We start from the raw sequence: 23,795 nt of genomic DNA on the forward strand, positions 1-23,795 counted from the left end.
GCATGCATCCATGCACTCTCCGGCAATTAAAAAAGAAAAGTGGGGCCAGCAGGTGGTGTGGGGGTTGGCACGCTGGACCCCACACGGCTGACTGTGGTCTTAGTCCCAGACTGCAGCTTGCTCTCTCTCTCTTTCTCTCTGGCGAGCACACGTGCCTTGTAGCAAATTAAAAAATAATAAGGATAAATAAAATTATATAATTCCTTTTTTTTTAAAAAAAAAAAAGAAACTTGTTCTATTTACTTATTTTAAAAAATTTTCCTAGGCATGTCCCCTCAGAAACTGAGAGGAGAGAAAGCACCCTCTGTGGGGCATGATCACACCGTTATCCCTTCTCCCTCTCACCGTCATCCCTTCTCCCTCTCACCGTCTTGTCAGGATTTGGGGAACACACGTGCCCCACATGTTTTTCAAAGTTCTGGGTCTGCAACTCCAACGTCATAGTCGACTGTGTGGGACTGAGCTCCCTTAACCCTAAACCACGGGGCTGGCCCTAGTACTGTCACTTTAAAGCATTCAAGAGTTACAATGAAAATATTATCTGTAAAAGGCTTTTCTTCTAAATTCCTTTTCGTATTCCAATTTCTTAGAGTCATTCGGGGTGCGAGCATGGTGCAGTGGTTCCCCAATCTGACCGGAACCGTCCATCTGGAGAGCCTGTAAGTGTGGCCCCTGGAAGGGGGTGCTGGACACTTAGTGATGACGGATTGGTGCTGTTTGCACCAGTCGTCCTTTGTAAATATCCTAAATGGAAATTGATAGATTGGGTTTGGGGTCAGTCTACCCAGGCAGAGCATGGCCAAGTATGTGGAGATAAGATCTGAAAAGGTCACTGAAAATATAAGGTGGTAACTAAGGGCCGCCTTAGAGGAATTCAGAAGTGGACCAATGGAAGTGGAAGCAGACCATCAGAGAAGGCTTCGTTGGAGGAGGTGGAATGTTGGAAAATTGAATACTGCCAAGTTCTCCAGGGCTGAGTTTTTATTTAGAATGACATGGTGTAGTAAAACCAGGAATATGGATAATAGTCTCAGGAAGACCTACGGGTATCAGCTGCAGCTGCTCACACGTGGTCACATGTTTATAGCCAGATGGGGAGTCATAGAGAAACTTGGAAAATGTGAAAAGGACCACATTTGTGCAGTAATAAGCCTTGAACCGTGAACATTTGGTTATGATAAAGTTTTCCAGGGAGTGTTCTGTGAAGGAGCTAGAGGTGCCTCCAAGGTTTGACCTCGGCCTCCAGACAGCCAGGGGGTGCAGATACGACTGGGAGTCTATAGCCACAGAGGCCTTGGGTTTCACACATGCCACTGTGTGGAGGGAGAAGTTGGGGAGCCCCGGGCCAAGGAGTTCAAACGAGCTTCTTACAGCAGTTGGGAGGTGATGAATGTTTGAGCAGGAGGGGCGAGGAGGACACGGTGGGGACAGGCCATGGGAGTAGTCCACTGGGCCGGATGCACACGTCCAAGCAGGAGAGCGCCAGGTCTCCCATTCATCCCCGGAGCTGCCCCAGAGCCCGCAGCATGGTCTCTCTGGGACCCTCCACCCCTGCATCATTTCCCTCCACCTGCATCATAGCGGTAAACATGGGAATAAAGGATTAGATGCTAGAAGCACTGCAATGAAAGGAAGCAGAGGAGCTGGTGGTTGTTGCTGCAGCTGGAGCTTAAAGAGGAAAAGAGAATACAGTGGCCCTCCCTCTCTGAGGGGTCTGCTCTCTGAGGATCCAGTCAACTCAGAGTTGAAAATGTTACGTTGTAGCGGACATGTACAATGTAGTTAGGTTGATGATGGTTACTTCTGTACTGAATATGCACAGATTCTTCTTCCTCTGGGGCTCTGAATACAGTGTAACAGCTGTTGGGTATTATTAACAATCTGCAGTGACACAGAGTAGTGCATTGGTGGCAGAAACACTGGGGGTGGCTCCTGCAAGGGACTTGAGCTTTCCTGTAAATTTTGTACCCTTGAGGATTCTGAGGGATGGCTATTCCTAGTACTGCGCCCAGCTGACCGAAAGAGAAGGTAACAACAAGCTTTGGAAGCAGGATGCCAGGCTGGTCTCAGATGTTTTGGGTTTGAGAAGGTGCCAGGTTTGTAGATTATCGTGGTTAAAGGGTGACTGTGGATTGGTGTTTTTCTCTTGGTCCACACGGGAAATCAAGCCCATCATCTGGACGGTTTAACAACTGGGGTCATGCGTTTCTTTGTGTTACTCGAAGACAATATTGGTATTGAGGAGAGTTAATTCACTTTCATATGTGGCTAACTGTATCATTGGGCAGCTGGACGTGTAGACTGTCGTCCATACACAAACATGTAAGCATTCAAGTTCCCATGTGAGAAAGCATTTTGTTTACCATCTCAATTTGAATTATTTCTTAGATGAACAATGTTTTTCCACAGGACCTTGACAGGTACAAAAATAAGCAGCATACCTACCAATTTGTGCCAAGAACAGAGGATGCTTAGGACTTTGTAAGTTGGATTCTTCTTCCCTTCTCACCCCTTTCGTACATGGACTCCACATATATTCAGTTTTATTTTAAGGAATTATTTTCATGAATGATTTCATGCGATTTTGTGGTTTAAGTATTCCCTATTCATTCTTTTCATGCAAATGAGAAGGCATTTCAGTAGCCTGCCTGGTAGGTAGGAAATATGCATGGAATTTGGGTTAAGATTTAAGTATGACGAATACATACATACTTAATTTTGTACAGAATTAAATTACTTTGGGGCTGGCCTCTTGGCCTAGTAGTTAAGGAAGCCAGCTCCCGCATGGTCGGCTGTGTGGTTTGAATCCTGCTCTGGTGGCTTGAAAGCCATGCTGGGCTCGTGCACGTGTGCGCCCCAAATCCCAGCAAGATGCAGAAATGGAGAAGGGGGTGCAGCGTGACCATGCCCCGTGGGAGCTGTGCTTTCTGCGCACCCCCTCCCACTGTTCCTCTGTGGAGCGCACACACGCCCTCTGGCAGTAAAAAGGAAAGAAAAAAATATATGTGCTCTGTTCATGCTTTATTTTGAACAAAGTAAAATCAAGCTGGGGGTCTTCCTTAATTTATTTTCTTATCCTGTCTCCTCCTCCTTCTAGTTTCCCTGGGGGTGTTAGGCCCCCACATTCTTCTGTTTCCTCCATAACCTAAGCAGAGCCTAAATCTTTCTTGAAAAATGAGTGGACTAAGTCTGCAGCTTTCTAAAAACTTAAGCTGTCCTAGAAATTAAAAATAAGTAAAGGGTGTAAAAATGTTACAAGAACTCACAGTTAAGTTACCACGTGGTTAATAAGTACTCCGTAGTGGGGCATAGTAACAAGTAAGTGGCCGAGTCGGCAGGTAATTAAATGGTATAGTGGGGCCCATATTCCAAACACGAAGGGCACTGCTGAGGAAAGCCTGCAGTGGGATTCAGTTTAATTTAATATGATGAAAAAAAATTTTGGGGAGAGGTTTTTGCTATAGGGTGCATGCACTCACAAGAAAGACAGAGAGAGACAGAGGGACAGAAAGTGAGAAATCACCCCCAGGGGGTGATTTCTATAGGGTGCATGCACTCACAAGAAAGACAGAGAGAGACAGGGGGACAGAAAGTGAGAAATCACCCCCAGGGGGATGGCCATGCCACAGTCCCTTCTCCTCCATTCTCCTCTCAGGATCTTGGGCATGCGCGCACATGTGCCCGGTGTGAATTTAAGCCACCAGGTCCAGGACTCAAACTATGGTCGACTACGTGGGAATCCAGTGACATAGCCATTTGGCCAACTGTTGGTCCCAATATAATTTTTTTTTTTTTAAAGATGTAAGTAAGCACACTATTCTGCTTATAATTTTAAAACTATAGAACAATACAGAAATTATTTGTGGCATAAACAATATTGGAAAAATAGTTTCTAAAAAATCTGTAGCTTTCTTTTCTTTTTTTTTTTGGAGAGATTTTTGCTATAGGGTGTATGTGCATTCGTCAGAAAGACAGAAAGAGGGAACCAGCAGTTAGCGTAATGGCTGTGTCACTGGACTCCCACGTAGTCAACCACGGTTCGCATCCCAGACCCGGTGGCTTAAAACTCACGCCGGGCGTGTGTGCAAAAACACACAAAAAAAAAAAAAAAAAAAAAAAAAAAGAAGAAAGACAGAGAGAGACAGAGAGACAGGAAGTGAGAAATCACTCCCCGGGGGGATGCCACGCCGCAATCCCTTCTCCTCCATTCTCCTCTCGGGATCTTGGGCACGCACGCACACGCGCCCAGCATGAGTTCAAGCCACCGGGTCCAGGACTCAAACCACAGTCTACTACATGGGACTCTACCAACATAGTCATTACGCCAATTGCTGGTTCCAAAAGATCTGTAGCTTTGAGGCCAGCAGGTAGTGTGGTGGTTAAAGGCTCTGGACTCCCACATGGCTGACTGGTGTAAGTTCCAGACCTGGTGGCTTGCTTTCTCTGTTTCCCTCTTTCTTTCTCTCTCTGATCAAACTGGAAAATAATAATAAATAAAGTTAAATAAATAATTATTTTAAAAAGTCTGTAGCTTTACCTGTTAAAATCCATTTTATAGTCTACATTTTTATATATTTCTGTTGTATATTTCAACATATTTTATCTATAATCAGCATTATGTGCTTGAATTTTCTTTTCTTTTTTTTTGGCCAGAGAGTGTGTGTTTGAGCTGGAGAGAGACAAAGAGAGGGAAAGTGAGAAGGCCACCCCTCGGGGGAATGGCCACACCTCCATTCCTTCTTGTCCTGGGATGTTGGGCACGCACATGCTCCTGGCATGATTTTCAAGCTTCCTGGTCCTGGACTCAAACCACAGTTGGCCATGTGGGAGTCCTACGCCCCAGCCACCACAGCACCTGCTGTTTCCAAACTGTATAAATCTTTAGCATATGTATCATAGAGGTGGTCTAGAAAGTTACCAGTCTTCAGGCTGGCAGGTGGTGGTGCTGGACTCCCACATGGCCGACTATGGTTCGAGTCCTGGACCTGGCAGCTTGCTTTCTCGCTTTCCCTCTCTCTATCTTTCTCACTCTGTCCCTCTCTGGTCAAATTAAAATAAATAAATTAAACAAATAAAAATAAAATAAATAAAGTTAAAATAATTCTTACCAAAAGAAAAAGAAAAGAGGGAACCAGCAGTTAGCGTAATGGCTATGTCGCTGGACTCCCACGTGGTCGACCGCGGTTCGTGTCCCGGACCTGGTGGCTTAAAACTCACACTGGGCGCGTGTGCATGCGTGCCCAAGATCCCGAGAGGAGAATGGAGGAGAAGGGATTGCGGCGTGACCATCCCCTCTGGGGGGTGATTTCTCGCTTTCTGTCTCTATGTCTCTCTCTGACTGTCTGGCGAGCGCACGCGCCCTACAGTAAAAATCTCTCCAAAAAAAAAGAAAAAGGAAAGAAAGTTGCCAGTCTTAGGGACAAGATAGCTGGTGTCCTTGTGCAGCTCCACCTCCCCATTACAGATTAGGTGCTGCGCCTGCTTCGGAGTGCAGCTCTCTTTTTTTTTTTTCAGAATTACTTTATGTTTATTTATTTATTTATTTATTTTTAATTTGACCGGAGAGGGAGCGGGGGTAGAGAGGGAGAGAGAAAGTGAGAAAGCAAGCTGCCAGGTCCGGGACTCAAGACATGGTCAGCCGTGTGGGAGTCCGGCGTCCTTAACCACCACACCACCTGCTAGCCTCTGAGGACAGCTCTTTAAATGTACAGCGCTCTGACAATGTACCATTAACTTCTTCGTTTCTGTTATTTTAAGGGACTTGTCTTACAATAACATAAGAGATCTTCCAAGTTTTAATGGTTGCCACGCGCTGGAGGAGATGTGAGTTGTGCCCTGGCTTCCTTTGTTTGCTGTGGTGTAGTGTCGTTTGTTTAGCATTCCTTTTTAAATACATAGCTTGAATAAGCATAATTTTCAGGTATTCCTATAAATAAAACGTCGGATTGTGCCAGATGTGTTCTTGCAGCCAGGATTTATGAGGCGCTTATCTAGCAGGCGTTCTGTGGGACGTGTGTGGGGAGGGCGTTGTGTATAAAACGACAATCAAAACGTGTCCCGCTTATTGTGGGAAACAGACGTGGGCAGCAGGACCTGCCATGCACCCACATGGGATGGCTGTGGACGAGGCTGGCTGGGGGATGAGGGGAAGGAGACGTGAGTTCTTCCCCTTTGGATCTCCTTTTCTGACTTCACGCCATGGCTGTTGTGGGTCTTTCTCACTGTGTCATGGTGGAGTGGGCTGATGGGGAACCTAGGTAAGCATACCAGGGAACTCCCAGTATACTCCAGAACGGATGCCCGTTTGTCTAACCTTCTCATTTCATGGACAAGGAAATGGCAGCTCCTTTTACTTCAAATAAGATCAGTCAGTGTTACCTATGATTGGGTGTTTAAATTCAGAAAACGCTTAACTAAGAAATGTTCTTTTTCAAAGTAAAAAATAATTTTTCTTTCTTTTTTTCCCTTTTCTCTCTGTTTCTTTCTCTTCAGTTCATTGCAGCGTAATCAGATCTACCAAATAAAGGAAGGAACTTTTCAAGGCCTCACATCACTAAGGATTTTGTAAGTTTGTCTATGATTATTAAAGTTGTTTATTATTAAAGACAGATCCATTTTTTTCAAGCTGTAAATTAACATAGCATTATGATTCCCATGGTGATAGATATACATAAAGATATGAATTATGCTATGTAAGTATTGTTGTTCACACATTACCACTTGGTACTTTATAATCATTTTTGGTGTTTTTCACTCTAGCTAACTATTTATATTGTACATGAGCGAAAAAAGTGAGATGCATTTACTGTGAGAGAAGTAGCTAGTTTGTTTTCAAATTACAAAAGAAGCTTGCTACTTCATCTGTGCAGGGTGAGCAGGTGACAGCAGGGGGCAGGGTGAAATGCCTCCTGTTGTTGTAACGTTGTGATGAGGAACAGGCAGCCCTGCAAGCGTAGGCCAGAGCTGCTTTCGCCATTCTCGGGCAGAGACCATATAACCTGCAAAAACAAAATTATTTACTATCAGCCCTCTCCAGAGAAAGTTTGCTGATCTTTGGAGCATCTATTATTACAAGTACAGCTCATGTGCAACAGAAGTACTCTTTAAAAACATTATGTGGGGCCAGCTGGTGGTGTGGTGGTTAAAGCAGCTGGATCCCACATGGCTGACTGCATGGTTCGAGTCCTGAATCCTGCAGCTTGAAGGGCACACTGAGGGCGTGTATGTGTGTACATGCACATGCATTTCCAAAATCCCAAGAGGAGAATGAAAGAGAAGGGATTGCGGCATGGCCATCCCCTCTGGGGGCTGATTTCTCATTCTGTATGTCCCTCTCTTTCCGGTGAGTGCATGTACCCTATAGTAAAAAAAAGAAAAAAGAAAAAAGAAAAAGAAAAAAACCAAAAACAAAACCAAAAACAAAACAAAGAAACACTTAAGAAAAAAATACAATGATTTGAATACATATTTGTGCCATATGCCCTAATAAGCACTTGGGAAAATAGAGGTAAAACAAACGTCCTTCGTTGCCTCATTGCTCGTAGAACTTTAGTAAACATGTTTTAATACAGAAAATGCTTAATGGGACCAGCAGATGGCATAATGGCTGTGTTGCTGGACTCCCATGTAGTCGGCCTTGGTTTCAGTCCCAGACCCGGTGGCTTAAACTCATGCCAGGCGCATGTGCATGTATGCCCAAGATCCTGAGAAGAGAATGGAGGAGAAGGGATTGTGATGTGGCCACCCCCTCTGGGGGGTGATTTCTCACTTTCTGTCTTTCTGGTGCACGCGCCCTATAGCATAAACTTCTCCCCCCACCCCCACCCCCCCGCCAAAATAAAAAGAAAGAAAAACTAAAATGCTTAAAAACTTGACAGTGAATTTGCATATATCAAATCTGGTTTCCATGAGATCCCTTTAAGAAATAAAACATATGGGGATAAGCTGATGACATAATGATTATATCACTGGATTTTCACATAGTCACTTGCGGTTCAAGTCCTGGACCTGCTTGAAACTCAGGCCAGGTGCATGTATTTGTGTGCCCAAAATTCCAAGAGGAGGATGGAAAAGAAGGGATTGTGGTGTGGCCATTCCCCCAGGGGATGATTTCTCCCTTTCCACCTATCTTTGTCTCTGGCAAGTGCACACACCCTGTAGCAAAAGTCTCTTAAAAAAAAAAAAAAGAAAAAGAAAACATGTTCTACTAGGACATGTTTTGGAGGCTGGGTTGCTGGATCTTCTTGTGCTGATAGGTTTTCTGTGGGCCTGGGGAAAAGGGCTACCTTCATTTCTAGAGGTCTGCTAAGCACCAACAGTGACAACCCGTCTTTTCATGATTTGGAACCAAGTGTGTAAGTTTCCCGTTATCCAGGAGGTGTGTCATGGAATGAATTTCTTCAGTCTTTCCATAGAGGCCCAGCTGAGGTGTGGGTGTACAGTGTTTCTTTGCCCTATTAATTATGTAAGGTCAGAATTCCTCAGGGTGCATTCCTGAATATGGAGCTCGCTCTCTCTCCTTTTTTTTTTTCCCCCTGCTGTACTGAGATCTGTTGATCCTGATTTTTTACTTCCTGCTGCAGGAACAGAATGCTATCTGAAGCCCTTCAGGAATGCTCTTGTTTGCATATTGATTGATGGTCCTATCAGTAACCTTTGAGAAGGCAAATAATCTAAAGCTTGTTTTTATTTTCAGTGTTGTCCAGAGTTGGGCAATTTTTCTCACTTAGTTATTGGTACCAAAGGTTATTTCATATGGTTTATATTTTTGAGCTGGTACCAGAGGGACAGAGTGGAGAAAATTCACAACTGTTTGAAACAGATGTCAGCTAGAATTACTGCTACAGGGGACAGGTTCCAAGAAATAGATTGTTGTGAAGGAGAGGCATTTGACATAAACTAGACTTGTCCAAGTTTTGGACAAGACTGAAAATTTTTGTTATTTCGCTGGGGATATTGTGTACTGCCTCAGATCCCAGAGAGTAGCCTAAGTAGCTGACTGGCATTTTGAGGGTTCATTTGCAAAGACGAACATGTTACTCTTCTAATTGCAGAGATCTGAGTAGAAACCTGATCCATGAAATTCACAGCAGAGCTTTTGCCAGGCTTGGGCCAATAACTAACCTGTAAGTAGATGACTTCATGCGAAAATATCATGAAAGCAGTCAACAGTGTTAGAAAAACTTGTGTTTTAGCATCGTCAAATCAAAATTGTTTTCTGATAACTTATTCTCATGAATAAATGCTAAACTCGGTGATAAGGTGACAGCTACTCAGATGGCAGGATACATGCTAGGTCCGTTACGTTACCACACTGCCACTTGGTGTTAGGCCTCTAATAATTATGATGTTAAAGCGTGCACAGATGTTTGCCTGTGATGTGTGTCTCAGAAGTTAACGTGAAGTCTCACTCACATTGCAGAGATGTAAGTTTCAATGAACTAACTTCATTTCCTACGGAAGGCCTGAATGGGTTAAACCAACTGAAACTTATGGGCAACTTCAAGCTGAAAGAAGCCTTAGCAGCAAAAGATTTTGTTAATCTCAGGTGTGTTTTTGCTTATTTTTCATTGAAGTTATAGAAGGCTCCCAAATTACAGCATGTCTTTTTTTTTTTTTTTTTGCTGGGTTCTCAGATTTTTTAAGTAAGCTGTAATGTAAGAGTATTTTCTACCTGGATGCCTGCAAATCTGGTAAAAATAGCACATGGGCATTATTCCATAGTTTTGAGTACGTGAACTGGAGCTCTGATGCTCTCGAAGAGAGAGCACCGCTACTCAGCAGACTAGATTTTACGCAGTGGACTTGGCATTGGCAACAAGATGGCGGAACCCACATCAAGTCTGAACCTAACACGATTCTGATATAATGCCGTAACGCTATGTAGTCTTTATAGAGGACCTTGTTAAATATAGTAGAAAGTATGTTTAAGAATATTATTGTGGGAGAAGAGAGTAAATATTTTCATTACTTTATATGAGCAATGTAAATTCAACTTAATGGTGTGGTCATAAAATGACCGAAGGTATTCATTTTAAATGAGACTACCAGTTTCATGGGATAAATTGGGCATGGGTGATACATTTATAAAAGGAGTCATGAGACTTTACCTTACACAGCAGATTACTATCATGTCACGTGTTAATGGTTCCATTTACACACACTTGTAGGAGCTACGAAAGGGGAGAAGCTCCCGGTTTCATCAGACACCAGAACTCTTTTTCACAGATGAGGAAACTGAGCTGGGGAAAGGATGAGTGGCCAGCCTAAGGCACATGGGAGTCAGATCTTTCTGACTCTTAGACTGGCGTTTTTTCAAAGATTGAAATGCTTTTTACAAAACAAAATCTTATCAGTGAAGCTGCTATTCTGTGTAGATTTCACAATTTTTTCTTCTCTAGGTCTTTATCGGTACCATATGCTTATCAGTGCTGTGCATTTTGGGGGTGCGACTCTTACGCAAATTTAAACACCGACGATAACAGCCTCCAAGACCACAGTGCAACAAAGGAGAAAGGCAAGTGCACAGACCAAGTGAAACAGAACACTCCTGAAGGCATCAGTCAGTCTTTCTGGTTTTTTTTTTTTTTTTTTTTTGTTGGTTTTTTTTTTTTTTTTTGGGGGGGGAGAGATTTTCACAGTAGGGCGCGTGCGCTCGCCAAACAGACAGAGACAGGCATAGAGACAGAAAGCGAGAAATCACCCCCCAGGGAGGATGGTCATGCCGCAATCCCTTCTCCTCCATTCTCCTCTCGGGATCTTGGGCACGCATGCACACGCGCCCAGCGTGAGTTTTAAGCCACCGGGTCCAGGACACGAACCGCGGTCGACTACGTGGGAGTCCAGCAACATAGCCATTACGCTAACTGCTGGTTCCCAGTCTTTCTGTTTTTGTAATCAGTTAGTGAAGGATTCGTATGGAGTAAGAAAAATGGCACTTCCTGGGTCACCGGCCTCTCATGTTGACAACCTTGTGCAAGCTGAATTTATGGAAAATTGTAGAGAAATATGGGCCCCCTACTTTAAGAGTTATTTATTTAATTTTATTTGTTGTTATAATTATTAATATTTTGAATTTAACCAGCGAGAGAGAGAGAGAGAAAGGGAAAGTGAGAAAGTAAGCCACCAGGTCTGGGACTGGAACTGCCGTTGGCCATGTGGGAGTTCAGTGCCTTAACCACCATGCCACCTGCCAGCCACAGGAAATGCGTGTCTTTTGAATTGCAGTAGTTTTAATTAAACTGTTGTTATACATTCAGGTACCTCTGATGTGGCAAATGTAACAAGCAGTGCTGAAAATGAACATAGTCAAATAATTATCCATTGCACACCCTCAACAGGTATGCTCACACTCTTGCTGTACTCTCTTGCTCAAAACAAACATTAGGCAAATATGTCTGAAATTTCTGAGGGATAACTGTGATTTCTACAATTCAGGTGGTACTAGGCGGATGTCAGAAGGCATCTGACTCGGGTGGTCTGTGTGCCAGCAGCTTAGGCATGTCTTGTACGCTCTCAGGCTCAGACCCTCTCACCACCAGGGTCTGCATGTTAACAAGCTTCCCCAGGTCAGGGCTGTGGATACTATGGAGAGAGAGAGAGAAAGCAAGCCTCCAGGTCTGTGACTCGAGCTGTGGTCCACCATGTAGGAGTCCAGTGCCTTAACCACCCCGGCACCTGCTGGCCCAAAGTCAGTTTATTTTAAAAATAGCCTAGCCTGTGACTAAAATATCTTAGAAATGGTCACCTTTTTGCTTTGGTTCAATTCAAGTAGGTAGCAGGTTTGATTATTCTGGTTTAACTATCATTTCTCCATTAAGCCATATCCTATCTGAAGCATGGTGTTTTCTAAATAGTCTTTGATGTCTCTCTTGCTCTCTTTTTCACTGTAGGTGCTTTTAAGCCCTGTGAATACTTGCTGGGAAGCTGGATGATCCGTCTTACTGTGTGGTTCATTTTCTTGGTCGCGTTGTTTTGCAACCTGCTTGTCATTTCAACGACGTTTGCATCTTGCACATCACTACCCCCCTCCAAATTGTTCACAGGCTTGATTTCTGTGTCTAACTTATTCATGGGCATCTACACTGGCATCTTAACTTTTCTTGATGCTGTGTCCTGGGGCAGATTCGCCGAATTTGGCATTTGGTGGGAGACCGGCAGTGGCTGCAAGGTAGCTGGGTTTCTTGCCGTGTTCTCCTCAGAAAGCTCCATCTTTTTGTTAATGTTAGCCGCTGTCGAAAGAAGCTTATCTGCAAAAGCTATGATGAAAAATGGGAAAAGCAATCATCTCAGACAGTTCCGGGCTGCTGCCGTCTTCGCGTTCCTGGGTGCTGCGGTAGCGGGCTGTTTCCCCCTTTTCCACAGAGGAGAGTACTCTGCATCACCGCTGTGCCTGCCGTTTCCCACGGGAGAAACCCCATCCTTAGGATTCACTGTGACTTTAGTGCTGTTAAACTCCCTAGCGTTTTTATTAATGGCCATTATCTACACTAAACTCTACTGCAACCTGGAGAAAGAGGACCTCTCAGAAAACTCGCAAGCCTGCATGATCAAGCACGTGGCGTGGCTGATCTTCACCAACTGCATCTTCTTCTGCCCCGTCGCCTTCTTCTCATTTGCACCATTGATCACGGCTATCTCTATCAGCCCTGAGATAATGAAGTCTGTAACGCTGATATTTTTCCCTTTGCCCGCCTGCCTGAATCCAGTCCTGTATGTTTTCTTCAACCCAAAGTTTAAAGAAGACTGGAAGTTACTGAAGCGGCGTGTTACCAAGAAAAGCGGATCCGTGTCGGTCTCCATCGGTAGCCAAGGCGGCTGTGGGGACCAGGAGTTCTACTATGACTGTGGCACGTACTCCCACTTGCAGGGTAACCTGGCTGTGTGTGACTGCTGCCAGTCATTTCTTTTGACGAAGCCAGTCTCGTGCAAACACTTGATAAAATCACACAGCTGTCCTGCGTTGGCAGTGGCTTCTTGCCAAAGACCAGAGGGCTACTGGTCGGACTGCGGCACGCAGTCAGCCCACTCTGACTATGCGGATGAAGAAGACTCCTTTGTCTCGGACAGTTCTGACCAGGTGCAGGCCTGTGGACGAGCTTGCTTCTACCAGAGCCGAGGATTCCCGTTGGTGCGATATGCATACAATCTCCCGAGAGTTAGAGACTGAACTACTGTGTCCGTACCTGTTTCCCCCATCAACCAAAATCACGGTGTGTATGGAGTGAACCTAATCTGAGTTTTTCCTGGGACACACTTCTTTTCTCACTGCCTGGTGTCATGCGGAAGAAGGAAAAGGTGGCAGTTTATTTTGCAAACCAGTCATTTTTTAAAAAGGACAGGCGCCTAAATTATAAATCGGTGAAAAATACAATGTCTGAGCAATGTGTGGTCTTTTTGAAGCAAATTTATAACTTGGAGAAGATTTTAGGTATTAGCATAGCAAAGGAATGTTAAGTTTTTCTGATTCCTATGAAGTAAATTTATACCAATTTCTAAATTAAGCACAAGATACAGAACAGCTGTTAATATTGTTTTAAAATTTTTTTTGAAATGTGACTTTATGTAACTGGGGAAAAAGTCTTGCTAATTTTACCTAATCTTTAATCATTAATCTCAGGACAACTTACTGCAGGGCCAAAAAAGGGATTGTCTCCCAGCTAGAACTGTGAGAGTGTACATAGGCATTACCTTACTGTTTTCTGTTTCCATCTTTGATATAAGAGAAGCATCCGTTTTGTTTAAGTAATGGATAAACCTGAAGATGTTTTTAAAACAGTATTAACAGCTGTTCGATTTTTTTTCCGGACATCAGACTTGGCCTTCAGGTATCACACACGCATTGGTGTGAGCACAGCCATCTCTTCCTCTGTGTCTGCAGACACTCCCTAGTGGTGTGCGAGCGAGAGGCCATCTGTACGGGCTTAGTAGATCTGGCTAACTACTCACTAGTAGGGGGGGGTTGACAGTATTTGAGAGATTCGGTGGCTCCATGTACCGCTCTCATCAATAAACACTTCCCAAGATCCTAGGCTCTGCTGATATTTTCCAATTTTGTCGGCATGTCACGTATTTACAATTCCGATTCTGCCAAAAGGTAAACTAGTTTAAAAAAATTGCATTTGATTGGAAGAAACTGGAGTAATTAGAACACAACATGTTTAACAGTTGTTATTTAAATAAGCTGAATTTCCTGGACGTAAGGCTATTCCATGGATGTTTCTATACAGTCTCTGTACTGTGGTTTACAGGAGCCCATTCAATAGCTGAACTGTTAAACAAGATAATATCAAATAGGTATGTCGTTAAGGAAGAAAACGAAAAGGAATAATGCTTAGTTCTTATGTCCTTAAAAATTAAAAAATTTACTTAATTCTCATCGATAGGCTTTTGACAAGTTACTATGTGGAGTTTTCAGGTTATAATTGTTCGATACGTTTTTTGAACAAGTCACTAAATCAAAGCAAACCCACTGCCATTTTAGTTATTCTGGATAGACTAAAAAAAAAATTTAAGCTAGATTGCAGTTTAATAATTAAACTGTACATACTGTGCATATAATTAATTTTTATCTTATGTAAATTATTTCTAGAACACAAGTTGGGAAATGTGGCTTCTGTTCATTGTTTAATTAAAGCTACCTCCTAAACTATAGTAGCTGCCAGTAGCAGAATGTTAAATTGTGGTTTATATACTTTTTTGCATTGTAAATAGTCTTGGTTGTACATTGTCAGTGTAATAAAAACAGAATCTTTGTATATCAAAATCATGTAGTTTGTATAAAATGTGGGAGGGATTTATTTACAGTGTGTTGTAATTTTATAAGGCCAACTATTTGCAAGTTTTAAAAATCGCTATCATGTTTGTATATTTACACATCCGATAAATATTAAATCATAACTTGGTCAGAAGATCCTAATTAAAAGGCTTTTTCCTAAATTTCATTTTATTGCAAACTTTTCATTTTATTCATTAAAATATTAGGATAGCAGATATAAGAAATATATGGTAAACTGTGCTATACATATCGTATGAAATACAAGATTGTACTCGGTGCTTTGAATTATTAAAGTTTCTAGAAAGCAATCTATTTTGCCTTAATTTATAACTAGGTATATTTATTAATATACGTAATGCTAAAGTAAGCAAAGTACTTTTGTTTTGTTTTGTTTTGTTTTGCCTTAGGGTGTATATGCTTGCTGGAGAGACACAGAGAGAGAAAGTGAGAAATCACCCCTGGAAGAGATGGCCATGCTCCAATCCCTTCTCAAAATCATGTAGTTTGTATAAAATGTGGGAGGGATTTATTTACAGTGTGTTGTAATTTTATAAGGCCAACTATTTGCAAGTTTTAAAAATCGCTATCATGTTTGTATATTTACACATCCGATAAATATTAAATCATAACTTGGTCAGAAGATCCTAATTAAAAGGCTTTTTCCTAAATTTCATTTTATTGCAAACTTTTCATTTTATTCATTAAAATATTAGGATAGCAGATATAAGAAATATATGGTAAACTGTGCTATACATATCGTATGAAATACAAGATTGTACTCGGTGCTTTGAATTATTAAAGTTTCTAGAAAGCAATCTATTTTGCCTTAATTTATAACTAGGTATATTTATTAATATACGTAATGCTAAAGTAAGCAAAGTACTTTTGTTTTGTTTTGTTTTGTTTTGCCTTAGGGTGTATATGCTTGCTGGAGAGACACAGAGAGAGAAAGTGAGAAATCACCCCTGGAAGAGATGGCCATGCTCCAATCCCTTCTCCATTCTCCCCTTGGGATTCTGGTCATGCACACACATGTACCCGGTGTGACTCTCAAGCTGCCTGCTCCTGGGCTCAAACCACTGTCAGCCTGGCAGTCCAATATCCCAACCATCATGCCACCTTCGGGCCCAAGGTAAGTATTTTTTAAGTGAAGAGTATTAGGAGAAAGGTTGGTAGTAACCATTAAAAACACTATTTTGATACTTATTTATAAACATTTAATAAAACTATGCTGAAGTATAGAAGTAAAGTTCTATCCCTTTTGAGTTTGACCCTCACTCCTGGAAAACAAATTGGGAAATTTAAGAGAATATCACCAATTAGATCTTTACTTAAGAGCAAATGATTTAAAAACCTACATGATACTAATTGCAGTGAATTACCTAGATGCTCAGAAATTTTCAGTACTTCAAATTGTAAAGCCCGGGACCAGCAGTTGGTATAATAGCTATGTTGCTGGACTCCCATGTAGTCGACTAGGGTTTGAGGCCTGGACCCGGTGGCTCAAACTCATACCAGACACATGTGTGTGTGTGTGCCCAAGATCCCGAGAGGAGAATGTAGGAGAAGGGATTGCGGCGTGGCCACCACCACCCCATCCCCCGGGGAGGGGTGAATTCTGTCTTTCTGGTGAGCATATGCACCCTAGAGCAAAAATAAACTAAAAAAAAAAAAAAAAAACAAAAAATCGTTGAGCCCTCATTTTACAATGAAATTTAAACAAATCCGTGACTCATAGGAAAATCAACCCCAAAACAGAACTGAATTCTTTTCTTTTTTGAGAGATTTTTGCTATAGAGCACGTGTGCTTGCCAGACAGACAGAGACAGAAAGCGAGAAATCACCCCCCAGGGGGGGATGGCCTCGCCATAATCCCTTCTCCTTCGTTCTCCTTTCAGGATCATCTTGAACACGCACGCACACGCGCCCGAAGTGAGTTTTAAGCTACCGGGTCCAGGACGTGAACGGCGGTCGACTACGTGGGAGTCCAGCGACATAGCCATTACGCTAACTGCTGGTTCCAAATTCCTCTTAATTCTGGACATATTACTATTTTTTGTGTGCATTTGTTTTTAACTTCATATATGTTGAAGTTTCCCTAACAAAATGAATAGTATAATTACTCTTCCTCCCTAACCTCTACACCCATTACTTTTGTAACAATTACCATCATCCCATTCATTAACCCCCTCCCATCTTTCTGCCCCTTGGGCTATTTTAAAGCAGATTTCAGACCTCCTATGGTTTCATTTGTAAATACTTCATTCTATGTGTCCAGGGATACATTTTTAAAAGCTGCTAATATATTGTCTCAGAGCTAATTAGTAATGGCATATCTGTTACGACAGAGGTGGATTTTTGAGCAGAAGTCACTCTTCTGTTATATAATATTAGAGTTGGCAAAAATAACGATCTCGAACTGGCCCTGTGGCCTAATGGTTAAAGAAGCTGGATCTCACATGGTTGACTATGAGGTTCAAATCCTGGCCCTAGGGACCAGCAGTTAGCGTAATGGTATGTCACTAGACTCCCATGTAGTCGACCACGGTTCGCGTCCTGGATCGGGTGGCTTGAAAGTCACGCCGGGTGCGTGTGCGTGCGTGCCCAGGATCCCGAGAGAATGGAGGAGAAAGGATTGCGGTGTGGCCATCCCCCCGGGGGGTGATTTCTCGCTTTCTGTCTTTCTGGAGGGAAAAGAATTTAATGTGATCATGCGCCATTCTCTCCCTCTCTGCCTGTCTCTCTGGCTAGTTCGCATGCCCTCTGACAAAATTATCTCAGATATACCATGAAAGTTAAAATCAATAAGTAGTAGCTACAAAGTTACTAAGTCATTACCTTAACTCTTTTTCCTTAAACTTTTCTTTTTTTTTTAAATTGTCAGTGGGCAGATAGGCTTGCCAGAGACAGAGGGAAAAAGCACCCCTCAATGGGGCTTGGTCATGCTGCCATTCCTCTATCCTGTTGGGATTTGGGGCATGCACGCACAGTGCCCAGTGTGATCAAGCTACCAGGGGCTGGGACTTGAAATGTCAGCCATGTGGGATCTGGGTCCCTTAAGCAGTGGACTACATGGCTGGCCTGAGTACCCTAAAACTTTAAGGGAGAGTCTCTTTTGTGCTTATTTGTACATGTAGATAGAATTCTACCTACCTTATGGTTTCTCAGCCCTAGTAATGAAAAGGCATGGAAGGGAGATCACCAGATTCAATTATGTTTAGACATCAGCACCAGTACCATGGACCTCTGCCTTACTCCTGCCTGGCTCCAGTAGAGCCAGAGCAGAATGCTATAGTTGGATGACCCCGAAGCACCATTGAAGGGGACGCTTTGTTTAGTAAAACATCTGAAGGAGGCAGCAAAGGGCACCACATTCTAGATTCTCACCTCAATAGCGTCAAGTGGAAAAATTCTGGAGTTAAAGTGACATGATTTACCCTTGTATTTGCTAAGTGCTAGCAAGAAGTTTTGAGGATAAATATGACTCAGAGGTAGACAATTTCTCTGTTATCCACAGGAGTAAATCAAGATTGGATAGTCATATGGCTTGTTTAAGGAAACTGGAATAAGGAAAATCATTGATTCAAATCCCAGTCCCTTTCATACTAAAGCTTCTGTCTGTCCATTCCACTCGATTATGTCAGGTTATGTCTACAGGGAAGTAACTTCACAACTTACCTCCTTATGAGGCCCTAAAGCAGCCCAGGACCTTTTGATATTGTTATTGGTTCTAGAGATGCTCTGATAAAAGACATGTCAATATTGAATAATTGAGGTAGAGAAGGAAAACTCTCAGTTTTATTCTTTGATCAATTTTGTTACGTAGATAAATTGCTCCAAGTTTCTTCCATGTTTGCTTTGTTTTTACTGAACTTTTTAATAGTATATTTCATTTAAATAGTTTGAACCATCATGTTTTATTATAACTTCTGCCTTCTGAATGGTTATTGTGATGTCATCCATATCTAATTCTCCTGTGTCAAAATTAGTAGAGCTAAACTTCATCCAAGATTTCATATCACTCTTTGATCAGAAACAAAACGTGTGTGTGTTTGAACTATTGTCAGTTTTCACTGGGATACTGCCATCAGTTAGATAATCATGAATTGGACAAGAGTCGTATTTATTTACACGTGTACACAGTTTTGTCGGCACGAGTTATATCGTAAACCTCTCTCCCCAGTGCTGAGCACAGACCCCACCTAGCACACATACTGGAAGCTTTAAGGAAAGAAGCCAAAAATTCACTTGCGTAGACGGGTTCCTTTAGGATGCCAGCAAACGTGGTGCCGAAATACTGACTCCAAAGTGCATTCTCGGATGATCTGTAAACTTGATCAAATGAAGTTCGCCTCCTCCCGTGCTCCCATAAGATACGAACTTGTTCTGTGAGCAATCACGACCGATGCTTATAATCCTGACCTTGTCCTATACGGAAGGTTCTGGCTTCCGCCCCTTTCCCGGCTTCACGCAGTGACCAGTGCGCTCCGAGCTCCGGCGAGGCGGAGTCACGCGCGCGCACGCGCAGTGCGGAACAGCGCGCACTTTCCCGGCCCGGTATCCCGGCGAGGCGGGCGCGGAGGGAGCCGCCCCGCGCAGGCCCGCACAAAGCCCCGGCGGACTCCACGCGTCGCCAGGGCAACGCGGGCGTGTCTCAGCCCCGATTGGCGCAGCAGCCGCGCGCGGGGCCTGCTGGGAAAGCCCGTCCCAGCCGCGACTCGGCCCGTTTGAACTTGGCGGGCCCGATGTGGGTGCCGGGGCTGCGAGAGGTGGCTTATTCCCCTCCCAATGCCTGGTGCGGCGCCGACTCCAGGTCCGGGTCTCGGCCCTCTTCGGGCTCCTTCTCTGCTGTCATGACCGGCGCCCCGAGCCAGGCGCCCGAGGTGGCGGCGAGGTCTCTGTGGTCGCCGTCGCCGTCGCTCAGCTGCAGCGAATCCACCCTGTCGCTCTTGTCCCCCCTCGGCACCCAGAGCTTCCCGTTGGACGAGGACGGCGACGGGGAGGATGAGGCGGATGTGGACGAAGATGCCCGAGCCGCGGGGGCCCAAGGGGCGAGCCGGAAAGGAATGGAGTCGCGGGGGTGCGCCAGGTAAAGCCCGGGCCGCCGCCGCCCTCCTCGAGGCCCTCGGCCCCTCCGCGGCGCTGCCCGGCTCCGCGTCCGAGGAGCTGCCCCTCCGTGCATGGAGTCCTGGGCAAACGCTGACAGTGGCCGCTGAGTCTGTAGGGTTCTTAGTCCTTTTTTTTTCCGGAGAAAGGGTGATTTCCACAATCTCACTTCCCCCAATAACGCACATAAGTCTGGAACACACAAAACGTTGCTACCAGTGGGTTTTTTGAGTCCTCAGAAGCCGGATTGCGGACTCTAGAACTCCTGTCCCAAACCGTAAACCCAGATGTGGTGTACTACACCGTAGTAGTACCTGTGGTTATTTTGGAAAGCAAAAACAAGCAAAACCAAACTCCCTTTACTAAGAATAGTAAGTTATAATAAGCGGTCACTTTTCCTATCACGAAGAGGCGTGGCACAGAGATGAGCAGTGTCAACCTCAGCCTGCAGAGACAGGTGGCTCTGATCTGAGCACCCATTTCCGGTGGAAATTGTATCAGAGAATGTTGGGCCAGTGAGATGAGTGAAACAATCTTAGTATGTTTATTTCTGTAGTTACTCAGGTATTTTGTGCCACATTGTTAGTCCAGATCTCTAGACATGATCTCTACTTTCACGGAACTAAAGTCTGGATCAATCCACTCATTCTACAAAACCATGACTTAGAATGCAAGTAAAAAGCGTGACTCCCAGCCATACACCTGGTTGTCCGCAGTGGAGCCTAGTACTGAGGTTCGCACATCGGGGCCTTCTGATACTAGAGGCCCATTACTGGGTATTTAGAAATAGGAGCAGGGGGGGCTCTCCCTGTGGTCTCCGTATCTCTGAGACAGCCTAGTGACAGAGGTGTGTCCTCAGGTAGACGCACTCTCACCTTCAGGACGCATTTACAAGTGTCTGTCAAGTTCTCTCAGGCACAGGGTGGGAGAGCTAAGCCAAACAGGCTGAGGACCCATGCGTTATGTGTGGCTCTTAGGATAGCTCCCAATAAAAGGTATTGATACCCCCAAGTGAGTGAATAGCATATGGACCCATGGCATGGCATGTGACTCAGACGTGGTTACAGGAATGAGTGTTTACAGATGAGAAATGAAAGGAAGTACTGAAAGGAACAGAGCTCACGGTATCCAAGCAAGCCGCTTGTCCAGGCTGTTGTGGCAACACGGGGCAGGCCTTCCCTGAGCTACCCAATAGCAGAGTTCAGTAGAGTGAGTGTTTCAGAAGTCCATTTTTTCTGGACCTTTGTAGAGATTCTTCAGAACCAAGTTTCTGTCAAAGGGATTTAAAATAAATTTTAAGGCTTTGGGAAATACCTTGGAGGATAATTCACAAGACTAAGCAGTGTGGACACAGGGTAGCCATCTGAGACATAGCAGGCCCTCGGAACTATAGCTCTGCCACTAGGACCTTGCATTAGCTCCCAGGAGCCCAAGCCCTGACCACATGGAGCCTGCTAGGGAAGGAGTCAGCGTTGTCTCCTTTACCCAAAGCCTGATGAACCGGTAGCTCTGTAGGGCTGACTGCCTTCCCTATCACGCTTCATTCCCTGTGAAGGAAAGGAATAGCGGAGAGTGGGTCTGGAAAGAGAATACAGGAGTTGCTAGGTCTTATGTGCGACAAGGGTCAGATGCTTAATAGATGCTCAATAAATGTCTGCTGAGTAAATGCCTTTTCCCCACTTCCTAGGGATCAGGGAGAGGCAGGGATTATTTTTACCTGTTCCAGAAAACCTAGCACTTCATTTTAGGAAAAGTCCTCATTGCTCCTCCCTACTTCTGACCTTTACTTGGTACCTGGGCAGCTTGGTGATGGCATGAGGCGAGCAGGCAGCCTGAGTCAGGGTTGGGAACATGCTCTCCGGGAGCAGAGAGCAAATGTGGAGCTGTGTGGGATAGCCTGCCTTTTCTCTCCTGTCACCTGCCACAGGGATCTGACTGTGGCAAAAGCAGCCAGGAAGGCTTCTTCCATAGACTTAGGCATCATCTGCGTGTGCCGAATGTGAACGCAGCATTTTCAGTAAAAACAGCCATGCACAGAGGATGGCCAGACTGTCAGGTCTGGGCCTGGACTGAGCTGAGGCTTAAGGTTGGCTTCGGATGAGGTAATGGGAGCGTTTTCCAGTTTGGGGCCTGCTGATTGTGTGTTTGACTTTATCCTGGTGTTTGTATCACTCTCCCTTAGGAAAGCAGGCCTTAGTAAATGCCTTGGACATAAACAGCTGCTGCTCAAACCTTCCTTGATCGTGGGTAGAGCCATAGTGGGCACCACAGTTCGCTTAAAATGTTAAGGGAAGAGGGCCAGGTCGTGGCACATGGAAAGGCCCTGGGTTTGCCTCCCTGGCTCTTCTGTACATGCAAGCATGCCCGTGATCTAAGCCTGCAGCATGTGGACCCTGTGGGGCGTGCCTTAATTAAGAATTAATTCATAAACTTAAAAGGATAAGGCAAAAAGTTAATATTTAAAGGGTCATTTTTTAAAAGAATGATTATTTCTTAGAGATTTTTGCAATAGGGTGTGTATACCCGCCAAGACACAGAAAAACAGAGAGAGAAAGTGAGAAATCACCCCCCACCCACAGGGTGTGGACACGCCGCAATCCCTTATCTTCCATGCTTTTCTTGAGATTTGGGGCATGCTTGTGTGCACACATGCCTAGCATGAGTTTCAAGCCTCCAGGTCTGGTACTCAAACTGTGGTTGGCCATGTGGGTGTCCAGCACCTTAACCACTATGCCACCTGCCGGCCCCTTAAAACAATTATTTAAGTTTATTTATTATTATCATCGTTACTTTCTATTTGCTGTAGGGCAGATGTACTCATCAGAGACAGAGAAAGTGAGAAATCAAGCTGACAGGCCTGAGACTCACACTGTGGTCAACCGTGTGATAGGCTGGTGCCTTAACCGGCACACCACCTGCTGGTCCCTGTGTCACTTTTTAAAGGGCTCTGTTCAGATTGATTTTACTTTTTCAATAAATATTTCATAGGAGCCTACTAGATTTTAAGCTAGGCTCTTGAAATAAAAAACAAGTTTATATATATAATTTTTTTAAGGAGCTCTTGGCGTACAACACATGGATGAGTGTCAGGAAGCCCAAAGCAGTTAATTCAGAATTTTTGCAGAGTTTCAGAGGCAATAGAGATATTCTGGGGTCGATTTTTTTTTTTTTTTTTGCTATAGGGCATGTGGCAGATGTGCTCGTCAGAAAGACAGAGAGAGACACAGAGAAACAGAAAGCAAGAAATCACCCCCCAGGGGGAATGGCCATACTGTAATCCCCTCTCCTCCATTCTCCTCTCGGGATCTTGGGCACGCATGACACGTGCCCGGAGTGAATTTAAGTCACCGGTTCTGGGGCTTGAACCGCAGTCGACTACATGGGAGTTCAGTGACATAGCCATTACGCTAACTGCTGGTCACTCTGGGGTTGAATCTTGAAGAAAGGGTAGGAGTTGGCCCCATAATCAGAAACGTTACACCAAGTGCTTACTGAGGGCCCGGAGCTTCGGTGTGTCTTGTTTCATGAGGTATCACCTTTGAAGTTGCTGCTACTGTCATCTCCTTTTTATAGATGAGAAAATGGAGACTTAAAGAGGTTGAAGATGTATACAGTTAGGAAGAAGCAGACGGGAATTCACCCCAGTCTGCTTTACTAGCAAATCTAAGCTCCTCATGTGGCTGTCTGCATGTACAGGAAAGGAATGTCAAGAGTTTTAGGCAAATACCACACAGCATGAGGCGGTGGCACACTCACCAGCCTGCAGGAGTCGGCATGGCTGAAATGTACAGCCTGGATCAGCCATGGTGAAAGATACAGCTGGGAGTTAGGAAGGGACCAATCCGTGGGCGTGGGGCTACAGTGTGGAGGTTATCCTGGGGCAAGGAGCCGCCGATGACCTTGGAGCTGGGGC

General features: G+C 44.3%; 2 protein-coding genes across 2 annotated transcripts in view; both read left to right on the top strand.

Moving 5' to 3' along the window:
- Positions 1-14,942, top strand: part of LGR4 (leucine rich repeat containing G protein-coupled receptor 4) — a gene marked incomplete at its 5' end in the record, with an annotated part of 35,728 nt that extends 20,786 nt beyond the window's left edge. The window contains 9 exon segments of the mRNA XM_014591298.2: positions 591-659; positions 2,410-2,481; positions 5,758-5,823; positions 6,493-6,564; positions 9,054-9,125; positions 9,422-9,547; positions 10,401-10,516; positions 11,259-11,339; positions 11,892-14,942. Coding sequence (XP_014446784.1) covers positions 591-659; positions 2,410-2,481; positions 5,758-5,823; positions 6,493-6,564; positions 9,054-9,125; positions 9,422-9,547; positions 10,401-10,516; positions 11,259-11,339; positions 11,892-13,168 — 1,951 coding nt within the window.
- A 4,255-nt stretch (positions 14,943-19,197) lies between these two features.
- Positions 19,198-23,795, top strand: part of CCDC34 (coiled-coil domain containing 34) — a 36,477-nt gene continuing 31,879 nt past the window's right edge. Inside the window, exon 1 of the mRNA XM_027775366.1 lies at positions 19,198-19,865. Coding sequence (XP_027631167.1) covers positions 19,522-19,865 — 344 coding nt within the window. The 5' untranslated portion in view covers positions 19,198-19,521. The remainder of the gene's footprint in view (positions 19,866-23,795) is intronic.

The sequence above is a fragment of the Tupaia chinensis genome, unplaced genomic scaffold (genome assembly GCF_000334495.1).
Source record: "Tupaia chinensis unplaced genomic scaffold, TupChi_1.0 Scaffold000555_1, whole genome shotgun sequence".
Classification (NCBI taxonomy): domain Eukaryota; kingdom Metazoa; phylum Chordata; class Mammalia; order Scandentia; family Tupaiidae; genus Tupaia; species Tupaia belangeri.